At 44.8% G+C, this 12,610-nt stretch overlaps 1 protein-coding gene across 4 annotated transcripts in view; it reads left to right on the top strand.

Moving 5' to 3' along the window:
* Positions 1–3,085: 3,085 nt before the first annotated feature.
* The window catches only part of Fech (ferrochelatase), a 34,674-nt gene continuing 25,149 nt past the window's right edge, over positions 3,086–12,610 (top strand). For 2 of the 4 annotated variants that reach the window (XM_048363551.1, XM_048363550.1), the window contains exons 1-2: positions 3,086–3,270; positions 8,295–8,421. In XM_048363551.1, the coding sequence (XP_048219508.1) occupies positions 3,204–3,270; positions 8,295–8,421 (194 nt within the window). In that variant the 5' untranslated portion in view covers positions 3,086–3,203. The remainder of the gene's footprint in view (positions 3,271–8,294; positions 8,422–12,610) is intronic. The other 2 variants (XM_048363549.1, XM_048363553.1) reach the window with 2 other exon arrangements.

Raw genomic sequence — 12,610 nt, 5'->3', positions numbered from 1 at the left:
TTATAATTTCTGAATTAAGGACTGTGTCTTTCCCAGTTTTAAAAAGGACTTGTACCAAGTATATTTTATTTGTTTTCATTTCATAAGAACACAACAAAATTGCTCGTGGGACAGCTGGCGTATTTTGTTTGTAAGAAAGGAGTCATAGAGGTGGGCACTCTTGGCTCATATCTGTAGTCCTAGCCATTCAGGAGGCTGAGATCTGAGGATCACGGTTCAAAGCTAGCCTGGGCAGGAAAGTCCATGAGACTTACTTCCAATTAACCACCAAAAGGCAGGAAGCATACGAAATCAAGGATAGTGCCCAGGTCCTGAGTTCAAGCCCCAGGACCAGCACACATGCACACACACACACACACACACACACACACAGTTATTCATTTAGGTGTAATAATTATGGTACTTTCTGTTGGATATAGTAATCTGTTGCTTATAGTGGATGAATCCATAATACCTGTGTCAGGAAGCTTCAAACAGGAGTTCTGAGTTTTAAGGTCAATAAAATGTAAACAAAATGAATGAAACTTGTTAATTCATTTTTAAAATGCTATTATGTTGATGTATGTAATAAAGCATATTTGTTAATATCTTTCCTTCTCTGGTCAGATACAAGTTTAACCTGTTGCAGGTGTTTTTATGAGATGAGCACTTTTCTGCTTTGTCACTAGTCATCAGAGTTCTCCCTGGGAGAGGCTAGACACCCCTGTTATCTCCACCTAGCAGGTGTGGCCTTAGCACCCAGGATAGTGGAGTGCCTTAGCCCAGGGCCTCCTGGAGGTGATATAGAAGACTCACATAGATCAGACATCCTAACCCCCCAAGCCTTTCCTCATTATCTGCTCTTGTCAATTCTTCATTCTGCACAGCATTTCTGAATGTAGACTCTATAGCCTTTTTATGTAGTTTATTTAGGAAAAACAAGAGTTTGGGCTTTCGATAGAAAAGTATTCAAAAGGGCAACTGCCAACAATGTAATCTTGGTGATAAAGTCAAGAATGAATTAAGTGTATAGAAAGGTATTTTGATACTTGGAGCAAGTCATACTCTCCTTTTCTTGGGGAATGTCCTGCTTGGATTTGAAGATCATATAAGGAATATAAATTGCAATCCATTTAATTTGACATTCTGCATTGGTTTTATAGCTATAAGGAGGACTTTTTTTTAATCCTGGGGCTTGAACTTGAGGTGCTATCCCTGAGCTTTTTCATTCAAGGCTCTACCACTTTGAGGCACAGCACCACTTCCGGTTTTCTGGTGGTTAATTGGAGATAAAAGTCTCAGACTTCCTGCCCAGGCTAGCTTTGAACTGCGATCTTCAGATCTCAGCCTCTTGAGTAGCTAGGATTACAGACAGGAGCCACTGGTACTCAGCTTCTATTTTTTTTTCCAATAGCAAAGAAGCAAGTTTACTGAAAATGAAAATAGAGTATAGGCTCTCTGTAGATAGGAGTAAAAGAGTCTATTGAAGTCCTCCAGGAAAGTGTACTTTATGCTTTAATTCCCCTCCTACTCCAAGGACATGATGGGGCCCTCATTGGCCTCTGCCACTAGGCACAAGCACAGAGTAAGTGTGGTTAGTTATGCCCAATGCAAACAAGGCATTACTTCACTTACAGAGGTAGAATTTTGAGTAGGAATGCATAGATTCCCAAGGCACAATGAGAACAAGAAGTTCCATTTTGGGGCCACATGTTGCCTGTGATGTGTTAGAAAGATGATTTTTAATAAGCAAACTACTTCAACCAAGAGCACCTATTCTTGCTACAGAAAACTGGTTTTCAGTGTGATCTAGGCTCCATCTTCCCCAAATGTTTTATAGACAGCTCCCTTATTTCCTTCAGGCCTTAGTCCAAACATCAGTCAAGATGTCTCTGGTTGATGTTTCAAATTATAATTCCCACCCTTACCTGCCCCACCGGCTTCATTCTTCTTAAAGCAAGCCATACATGTTCTGATTGTTTTCTTCTCTCTCCTTAAACTTTATATAAGACCCTGGACTGATCTATTCATTGCTTTTTTCCAATGTTCATAGCAGGTGCTCATTCAATGAATGAAGAATGCCTGAGACCTTTCTGTACCAAGGGCTGGTTTTACAATGTTTTGGACATATAAGGATAGGATGAGCTGGCAGCAGTATAGGAATGTAGGAATGGATATAAGTGATGGCAGAGGTGTGCTTGTTCTTCTGAGTTGCCTCTGTGTGCAAGGTTGGGGACAGGATGGCTAAACTGAGAAAGTGGACAGAAATAATCATGACAATCTTCCCTCTAAAGAAAGGTATTTGCCAGCCTATCCTTCACATTAATTTTATGGGAGTTGGGGGGCTGGTGGTAGGACTTGAACTGGAGACACCAGGCCACTGTCCCTTTTTCACCCAAGGCTGGTGCTCTACCACTTGAGCTACAACTCTACTTTCTGCATTTTGCTGGTGAACTGGAGATAAATATCGGGGATTTATCTGCCTGGGCCGACTTCAAACTATGATGCTCATGTCTCGTCCTCTTGAATAGCTAGGATTACAAGGCCTGACCCCCTGGAGCCCTGCACTGGTCTTCATTTCTAAAGCTCGCTTTGTGTTGTCACTTATCAAATTCTGCCACAGAGAGGTGCTGCCACAAGAGAAATGGAAAAATATGTATGTGTCTAATGTAAAACCTGTATGTGTCTAATATAAAACCATTCCTTGCTCTATTCTGGAAAAAAAAAGTGCACATTTGCAGACTGAAGAAATAAAAAAAGCAAGGCTCCTATGTAAGTCCTTAAAATGGAAATGTCTAGAAATTTGCTGAGTCGTGGTTGCTGTACCTACCTGGGCCAGATTGGCAGATAAAACCGGAAAAGCCCTTCCAGCAAAAGTCTAGCAGGACTTTCCGCACACCAAGGTCCTAAACTCGGCGCTGTGGGCGACTCCCAGACCGAGCCGGAAGCCCAGGTTCGAGGAGGGGGCGTGTCCCCTGCCTGATACCGCCCCCGAAGCCCCGCCCACGCCCCGGCAGCGAATGAACTGGCTCCTCGCGAGGGGCGTGCCTTCTCCAGGCCCCGCCCCGGCGGCGGAGGGGCGGGCGCGCGGTGAGGGCGGAGGCGTGCCCACGCGTGAGAAGGCGGGATCGGCGTGGGGAGTGCTCACCGGGTTCGGCCGACTCCTGTGGGCACCGCCGCCGCCGCGGAAGGGTCCCGGGTTCCCGGCACAGGCTGCCCCGGAAATGCTTCCAGCCGGTACAAACATGGCTGCGGCCCTGCGAACGGCCGGCGCGCTGCTCCGCGGTCCGCGTAAGTGGCGTGGTGGCGGCGGTGGCCGACGCTGCGGTCCCGGTGTCCGTGGGACTGGTGGGCAGCCGGCCGCGGGTCGGGGGGGGGGGGAGCGGGAGAGGTGCCGGGGAGCCGTCCGGGGTGTCCATGAGGACGGACCGGACCTCCGCACCCGAGGACCCGCGGAGCGGCCCGGGCCTCCTGTCAGCCGGGTGGCCGGGAGCCGTGGCTGGATTTCTGGGACCGTGGTTACTGGAATGAGGGCATCACCGGGCGGGATGACGGGAGGGGACGTGTGGCCACCTGGGAGACCACACACGGGGGCGTGTGCCCCAGCCTAGGACATCCTGCAGGACTCACCCCGGGGCAGCTGGGGCAAGTGTTTTCTGGAGATAACTGCAGAACAAGTGAGACCCACGTGTTTCAGTCGTGTGTGTGTGTGTCAGTAGCAGGACTGGAACTCAGGGCCACACTCCCTAGCATGGCTTTTTCACTCAACACTTAGGGTCCACTTTTACCGGATCCGGGGGAGGGGGTTCCACGTCCTTCCAGAGTCCACCACACAGAGACAGCCTCATGCAAGTGGGGGGAGTGGGGGTGGGCAAGGGTAAGCTGAACGGCCAGGGAGCTGTAACTGCGACCCTGATCAGTTTTCAGGCTGGGCTTATAAAGGAAAAAACCCCACAATGCAGGTGGTCAAGCACAATCTTAGCACAGTAAGCCCGTGACTATCCAAACAGTTTGGGATAGTTTCGACATTGCTCGGAATCCCAGGTGCTTACCAAAACTGGCTGTTTCCCAACAGGGATGCAGTCATTGGAGATAACATTTGAGCAACAAGCCAGTCAGTTGTTTTCAATTTTCAAGGGCGGGTGAGTTCTCAGTGAGTTTAAGATAGCGTCAGCCTTACTCTCCTCAACGGTAACCCCTAAGACTACCAGTGGAGCCATGTCCTCTACTTCCAGAGGCCCTGGATGAACTGATCGGACATATCTGGTTGGGACTGCATTAAGCAAGGACACATTGATCATGGCTCCCAAAGTGGCTTGGTAAACGTGGGAGAAATGTAATATGGTATAGGCTTGCTATGAAGACCATCGGGAGACAGATGAGGCAGGCAGGTGTGCACGGTACCTGGCACACAGTACGTACCTAGACTCCCGTAATGATACAGTTAGGGATGTGAAAGATTCTAACAAAGAAGATAATTATTTTATGCATCTGACCACATTTCAAAGGAGTTTTTTTCTTTTTTGTCATTTGTGGGGCTTGAACTCTGGACCTGGGCCCTGTCCCTGAGTTCTTCAGCTCAAGGATAGTGCTCTACCACTTGAGCCACACCACCACTTCCTGTTTTCTGGTGGTTAATTGGAGATAAGAGTCTCACAGACTTTCCTGCCCCAGCTGGGTTTGAACCGCAATCCTCAGATCTCAGCCTCCTGAGTAGCTAGGATGACAGAGTGTGAACCACTGGTGCACTCTGCTCAAAGGAGTTTCTTAATTTATCAGTCAGGCCCCTTCCAGCCAGAATCCACTCTGAACTTGTATTAGGAGACAGATTCCTTCACTAGAAGGACCAAAGGTATAATGGACATCATCAGCTTACTAAGGACATTGGCAGACAAAAGGCATTATCTTTAAGAGGCCAGAATGAAGTTTTACTTTACAAGCACATAAGATAAAAAAGTTTCCATGCATCTCATTATAAGTGGCTACCATGAGCTTCATTAGTTTTGATACTTCGTTTTTCCAGCATTTTTCAGATTATAATTTATCTGCAAACTAGTTTAACCTCATTCCCCATCCCCATATCTCCAGATGCTGTAGTTTGAACTCGGGGCAGGCCCTGTGCTCAGTAGACAGGCACTGGCTAGGCAGAACTCTACCACTCTGAGCTATACCTTCAGCTATTTTTGCTTTTTAATTACTTTTCAGATAGAGAGTAGTGTTTTCTACGTGGGCTAGCCTTGAACTTTGGTTCTCTCAAGCTCCACCTCCTGAGTAGCTGAGATCATCTTTATTTTTTTTTAATAGTTGAACTATCTCCTTGCTTTTTTTTTCTGTTTGTTTATTCATTGTTCCATTGAGAACTTAGGGGAGGAGAGTAATGACTCATCCTTTCCTTATTTGTCATTAGCAGCCCTTGGAACATAGAGTTTTTTCTGACATAGAACCTAATATTTATTGAAGAATTAATTAGTGTGATCTACAATTTTTTGTTGTTGTTGTTGTTGGTACTGGGCTTGAACTAATGGCCCTGCTCTCTTGCTTGGCTTTTTTGCTCAAGAGTGACAATCTACCACTTATAAGAGTACCCTGGATTTTCCTGCCCAAGCTAGTTTTGACTCATAATCTTCAGATCTCAGCCTCCTCCTGAGTAGCTAGGATTACAGTGTGAGCCATCAGCACCCACCTGATCTACAACTTTCTGATGAATCAACTTTGGAAGCAATCCACTATTATTTCTGTTTCACAGGTTGACATCAGAAAAAGTATTTAACTATCAGAAAGTTTCAGGAAAGGAATTTTACTTGCACAAAGTCTCAGGGCTTAAGGGAAATGTCTTCCCAATTACAAAACCTTTTTCTAGGCCATGAGTCATTGTCCACTTCAGGGCCCAGACAATAGCTTGCTTTGGTATTACAGGGATGTTTTTCTCTTCCATTCACTTTCAGATCCACATTAAAGCAGCCAAGATCCCAATGACAGTCATCTTAGTGGTTGGATTAGCTTTGTTTTGACAAAGCAGGTCCCAGGCCTACTCAGTTTCCAGACATTTCTGGACCTTGGGCAAGAGGTCATTTAATACTGGTCAGGCTGTGCCAGACAGTAGGCAACCAAGCAAATTCAAAAGCCAAGTTCTCCCTCCTCACAGTCTGCAGCCTCCTTCAGGCAAGTAGGTCTTTCATTCCAGGGCGTGGTTGGAGACAAGCTGACCAGTTACATACCAGCGCCAGGCCTTTGACCTCCGCATAGACAAAGTGTTAACTGTGTCATACTCTCCTTCTACCAGGGGCCCAGGCACTGTCTTGGGCACTGTGAGCTCAGGAAGATTTTTGGTTCCTAATACCACTCATTGTAGGGCTGGGCTGGGGAATCAGGTGAGTTGTCCAACAGCTAAACCTAGAGAAGAAAAAAAGAGACTGCTGATGAAGCCCCAGCTTCTAAGATGACATGGGTCCCTGTGCTTTAAAAAAAAACAAAACTAGTGCATAATAATTGCAAAAAGTATACTGTGCAATTAATTATTCAATGTGATATTTTTACAGATGCACATAATGTGCTTTGATCAGAATCTCTTCCTTCCCTCTCTCCTTTTCCGTATGTTTCCATGACTGTAAGAGAAACACATGCAGGAGTATTTTAGAGATGTCATTCCGGTTGGGTATGGTGACCCCGCGTCCCCAATGGAAAGGGTCTCTTGTTAGCACCACCACAGTCAGCCAGGAAGAAGAGAACTTTTTAAGGCAGGACAATACTTAAGTAAATTGAAAAGCTACCAGTTCCCAAGCCACAGGAGGAAATCCTAATTACTAGGCTAGAGAATGTAGCCCCGCCCCAGCTTCCTCTCCACTGCTTATGTTAGGTTCCCAGGAAGAATAGTTTGTGTGGGGCAGGGTAGTTAGGGAATATCAAAGTTCTACCCTCAAATCCTATGGAATTGGGATGTGAGCTCATTGTCTAGGGAATTGGGGACATGATTAAGAACATGGTTAAATTTCATATAGTTCAGAATTAAGCTTGCCTGGTATAATAAGTATGTTAGTTTGAAACTTCATTTGAGTGCAACTAAGCATCTTGATGTCAGTCTTTTATTTCCACCTTGGCTTAGTACTTAGTAATTCCTTACCAAGCCAAACTGGAAATGCAAAAGTCAGCACAAGCTCTTGTAATTGACTCTTTGGGGAACAGTCTGGATAGAAGAAAATGTAAGTGGGCTGGAGAAACCATCTTCCTAGGTGGTTTAGAAGAAATCAGGACAGATGCTCATGGCTCACACTTGTAATTCTAGCTACTCAGGAGGTTGAGATCTGAAGAGTGTAGTTTAAAGCCAATCTGGGTAGAAAAGTCTGTGAGATGCTTATCTTTAACCAGCAAAAGGCTTGAAGTGAAGTGGTAGCTTAAGTGGTAGAGCAACAGCTTTGGGCAAAAAACAAACAAAACCTATGGGATATCACCCTAGCCCTGGGTTCTGACATGGACAAATAGACCTTCCTAGTGATCTTCTAGGAAGGGTGAGTTCTGGAACTCTCCCAGTCTACAGAAATGCAGAAGCCTTGGCAAAGCTGACCTTTAGGCTTTCTTGCTTCTCTTTGCACCAGTAGCTCTTTCCTGGAATTGCTTACACTGATGGTCCCATCTGTCCCCAGCAGCATAGATAAAGGAAATCTATGCTGGCCCTTATAATGAGGGGGGGGGGCAGGTAATTCTTGGGGCCTGGGATCCTGGTCTGTTGTGGGATGTGGGTTCTCGGGGAGGTGGGGTTCCCTGGTTGTGTATACTGTATGTGCCATGGGTGTAGGGGAGCTATAAGAGGAGGGCCAGACAGAGCCTAAATAACAGAGACTCCCTCTGTCAAGGTCCAAGACAACACAGGGGCTCCCAGTACTGGTGCTTTGCTAGAGACTGCTTGGAAGCAGAAATGAGATCTGCAGGTCATGGAAACTAGCCTGTGTCCACTCCCTAAATCAACAGCTCCTTACCTCTTCTGTGGGCTGCTCACCATCCCCCCCCCCCCCAGCACGATCCTGCCATCAGTAACATTGCAAACGTGCTATGGTTCTTTGCAAGAGATCATAGCAAAATCTGCAGCCAAGACAGGGTTGAAGATGTGTGTGGCTTCTGAAATGCCTCCTTGCAGGTCCTTCTGTAGCCATCCCGGGGCCCCCAGAGAGGCCGGTACCCACCTGCAGAGAAACGCTACAAATCTTACCTCTGCCATCCCATCTTTAAGTCTCAAAGCTAGGAATTATGCCCTGAGGACCTCTTCAAAAGAAATTACTTTTTAAGCTAGATTTCATGCTAGCACTTTAATTTTGTCACAGTGGCGCACTGTGGCGGCTCAAGGACCCAGCAGCCATGGACGTGCCAGTTGGGTACATCAGCGGCAGCCACCACAGAGACAGCCCAGCGGGCCCAAAGTACAGCGCCTCAAGTTCAACCAGAAAAGAGGTATGCATCTAGTTGTAGGTACCAAGAAGGAATTCTTACTCCTTATGACCTCAAACATCCATGGACACAGGCTACCTAGGAGGAGGGGTTCTGGGAAAGCTTGGCAAATTAGGAACAGTGTGTTATTTTCCTGGCTTCCCTTAAGTAGCTGTTTTAAACAGTGGCTGCGGGCTTTTGTTAAAAGACACTTAGTTGAATACAGTCTGCAATTCACGGGAGGATTTGATTCTGGAAGGTGTCACATATTCCCTGTTTTGGGTTTGTTGCTTTTCATTGTGAGCTCATTGATTGACTGCTAAGTAAACTGAGGTGGGTTAGGACTAGGGCCTTAGGAGTAGGGCCCAAATCATCTCCTCTCAATTCTGTCCTTGAGGCCATGGAGTTGGTGAGGAAGGTAGAAAGCAGACATCGAGTGGTCGCATGCCAAGCAGAGCACCAATCTTCCTGCCCACTGGCCTCTCTCCCCATCTTAGCACTAAGAGGCTAGAATAGTAATAATGTAATCTGAAGAACTGATTTAATGTGGCACTCTGGAAGAGAAATTATTATTGTTCTATTGTCCTACTGTCAAAAGTCAATAAAATAACCTTGATGTTAAAGGATTAAAATTAAGTAAAAATCTAGTACATACCTATCACCCCAGCCACTAAGGAGACTGAAGTAGGAAGATCATGAGTATAAGGCCAGCCCACACAATTTAGCAGGACTCTTTCAAAAATTAAAATTGAAAAGAATAAAAAGGATTGGGCTGGGGTTGTAGCTCAGTGCTAGCCGTGCATGTGTGTGGCCCCACATTAAATCCCGAGTGCTGTCAAAGTACCCCACAAAAACCTAAAGTATGCTCTTCATTCTATTAAGTAACTCTATCCTATTTATTCAAAATTAATAGAAAAATACAAATGGGAAATGAAGATTAAAAAGATGATGACCCTAATACCTAGTATTTTGTCTCTACCAGTATTCACTGAGTATATTCTTACTAAAATACGACAATACTGTAGATACTTTTTATAAATTATTTACTATGTCATCATATAAACTATAGATGTTCTTCTTTGCTACTTTAATAGCTTAGGAGTACTTTAATAAATCATAATTAATTTATCCAGTCAAACATTACAGGCACAGGTTCTTTCTAGTGTTTGCATAGTAGAGATGTTGATGATATTTTCATGATCATGCTGGTGCAGACCCTTTTTTTTTTGCCAGTCCTGGAGCTTGAACTCAGGATGAGCACTGTCCCCAGCTTTTTTTTGCTCAAGGCTAGCACTCCACCACTTGAGCCACAGAGCCACTTCCGGCTTTTTCTATTTATGTGGTGCTGAGGAAACGGACCCAGGACCTCATGCATGCTAGGCAAGCACTCCACCGCTAAGCCACATTCCCAGCCCCTGGTGCAGACCCTTTTTGAGGCAGCATGTTGCTTAGACTTACACTGAGGTAGACTACAGGCTAGACTAGGCACTGTACTAGATTAGGGGTCTATAGACTTGTTCCGAGAAATGTTAAGTAATACAGTTTTAGGTTTTGTAGGTCATACTTTATTTTTCACTGCTGTTGTGTAATGTGAGGGCAGCCATAGAGAACACATGAACACATGAGCAGAACTGTGTCCCAATAAAACTTTATTTACAAAAACAGGCAGTGCATATGTATGTGAACAAATCTGGTACAGGGGCTGTAGTTGGCATAGATATATAGGTCCCTTAAATCTTGTAGGTTTAATAAAGATCTGGGATCTTTTTTCCTTGATGCTAATAATGTACAGTAGAATAATATTATTGTTTCTTTTAATTGTGAACTTAAGTTTCCATTATTAGAATGTTGGCTTAATAGTTCAAAGGAAAAACTGCGTATTTTGAGAATCCCAGAATACAAAAATGGCAAAGCTTTTTCGTGTGAATTATAAAATGTGGTTTGCCATGTACCCTTTTCTGTTCAGACAAAGGATATGTGGCCAGTGAGACCTTGGTCTCAGGTGTGTGCTGTCTGGGAGGAAGACGAGGCCGAGGCCCTTGACTAAAGCTTCACATTTCACATTCTGGAATGGAACGGAGTAGGCCTCAGGCTCACTAATGCCCCGCTCTTCATGCACTGCACCGTTTTGAATTAAGTGCATGTGTATTTGGGCATTTTCAAATCATGTGCATCTCTTTCATGTATCCCATCAGCATGGGTTTGCAAAACTGTGAGCCGGGTAGAGTAACATCGCTTAAAGGCACTCTTGTCTGAGCTCAGGTGTTATAGATGAAAACCACAGCTCTAAATCCCGTTTGCACATCGATACCCTCTAGGCTTAGGTAAGTCTTTTTAGCCTGGGGTTTCTTAACCAGTAATCTGTTAACTGGCAGCAATCCATGGGAAAATGCACTTGATTTATTGTGAGTCACAGATCTTGAGGGTAAAAGACAGGATATTAGGAAAAGATGGGTGGTCTAGGTAGAAAGATGAAAGGAAGATTATAGTTTCACCACGTGGTGCATCTGAATTTTTAGATAGCAAGAAAACTCACCACCACTGTTTGTCTAGTGATAGATAGCACTCTTGTGTAAAAAAGTTCTGTAACACTTGGCATCTTCAGCCACTTGGTTTCATAAGGCAGCGATTCTCAGTAAAGTTGTTCTCCCTCCCAGGACAAATTTGACAATGTCTGGAGACATTTTGGTTGTCACAACTTGGTGGAGTGTGTGGGTAGAGACCAGGGACATTGCAGAGCTTATATGTACAATATCACCCTTTGTAAGGAAGGTTTGCCCAGCCCAAACTGTCAATAATACCAGGCTTGAGAAATCCTCATAGAAGACAGTGACGTGAAAAGTGATCTTAGACATGCTTTTTAATGGGATCTGAATTGGACCACCCCCAACCACACTACCTTGTAACATTTCCCCATCCCCACCAGTTAATCCTTACTCTGAAACTTTGGTTTGAGAATTCATGTGTCTGCCTTACTCACCTACAATGTGTTTCAGCAAGAACATGAATAAATTTGACACAATCTGCGGCCTATCATTATTGCCAAATGTTAATTAATTAAAATTGCCAATTAAAATTAAAACTGCCATTTGTTAAGCCAGTCATGGTGACTCAAGTTTATAATCCTAGCTACTGGGCAGGCAGACATTGGATAGGCTTTGCAGCTCAAGGCCAGACTCAGTGAGAGTGGGTGCAAGGGACAGGACTCAGTGCCCACACCTGTTACCCCAGCTAAAGAGATGCCCACAGAGTGCAGCTGGCTCAGTGCGCATTTTGTCATCCTCAACCACTTGAGATGTAGCTAAGTAGGAGAATCATAGGCCAGACCATCTGGGCAAAAAAAGCAAAACCTAAAAACTAGTACAATAAATGAATAACACAAAAAGGGCTGGCAGAATCTAAGCACTAATGGTTCATGCTTGTAATTACTCAAGAGGCTGCAGGTGTGAGGGCAGCAGGGGCAGAAAAGGCCCCTAGACTTCATCCCCAAAGCAATCCGCAAAAAGCTTGGTGAGGTTTGACTCAAATTGTAGAGTGCTAGCTGTGACCAGAAAGCTGAGTGAGAATACACGGCCCTGAGTACCACCCCAACACAACCACCACCACCAAACTAACATTGCCAGTAAAGCTGTTATTGTAAAATGGTTAGTTTTAGAATACATTAACAAATGTCTTCCTCTCTGCTGGGTTGGTTTAGTCACAGGGGTGGAAAGACCAGAGGGTCTGGTTCAGTAATTCTAGGAAGCATTTACCATAACAGTGTTTGAGTTAACACTTTAGTTGACTGTTTCTTAGCTGCTTTATCAAATCTGAATCAAGAAATTTTCAGGAAAATATTTATGAATCAAAAGCAATGAATGGATGAACCTTGCATTTTGTGTGTGTGTGTGTGTGTGTGTGTGTGCCAGTTTTGAACTCAGAGCCTTGGACACTATCCCTGAGCTTTTGTGCTCAAGGCCTGTGTTCTGCCACTTTGAGCCACAGCGCCATTTCTGACTTTTTTTCTTTTTTGTAGTTAATTGGAGATAAGACTCTTATGGACTTTCCTGCCAGGCTGCTTCAAACTGAGATCCTCAGATCTCAACCTCCTGAGTAGCTAGGATGACAGGCATGAGCCGCTTGTGCCCAGATGAGCCTTGAACATTTTATCTTAAGCTAAATGAACCAGACATAAGCTGGCTAATGCCGTTTTTTCTTCAATGTCCTGAGTAGG

The sequence above is a fragment of the Perognathus longimembris genome, chromosome 15, assembly GCF_023159225.1.
Source record: "Perognathus longimembris pacificus isolate PPM17 chromosome 15, ASM2315922v1, whole genome shotgun sequence".
NCBI lineage: Eukaryota > Metazoa > Chordata > Mammalia > Rodentia > Heteromyidae > Perognathus > Perognathus longimembris.
Note: the sequence above shows the minus strand (reverse complement) of the source record. Positions and strands in the feature narration are given on the sequence as shown.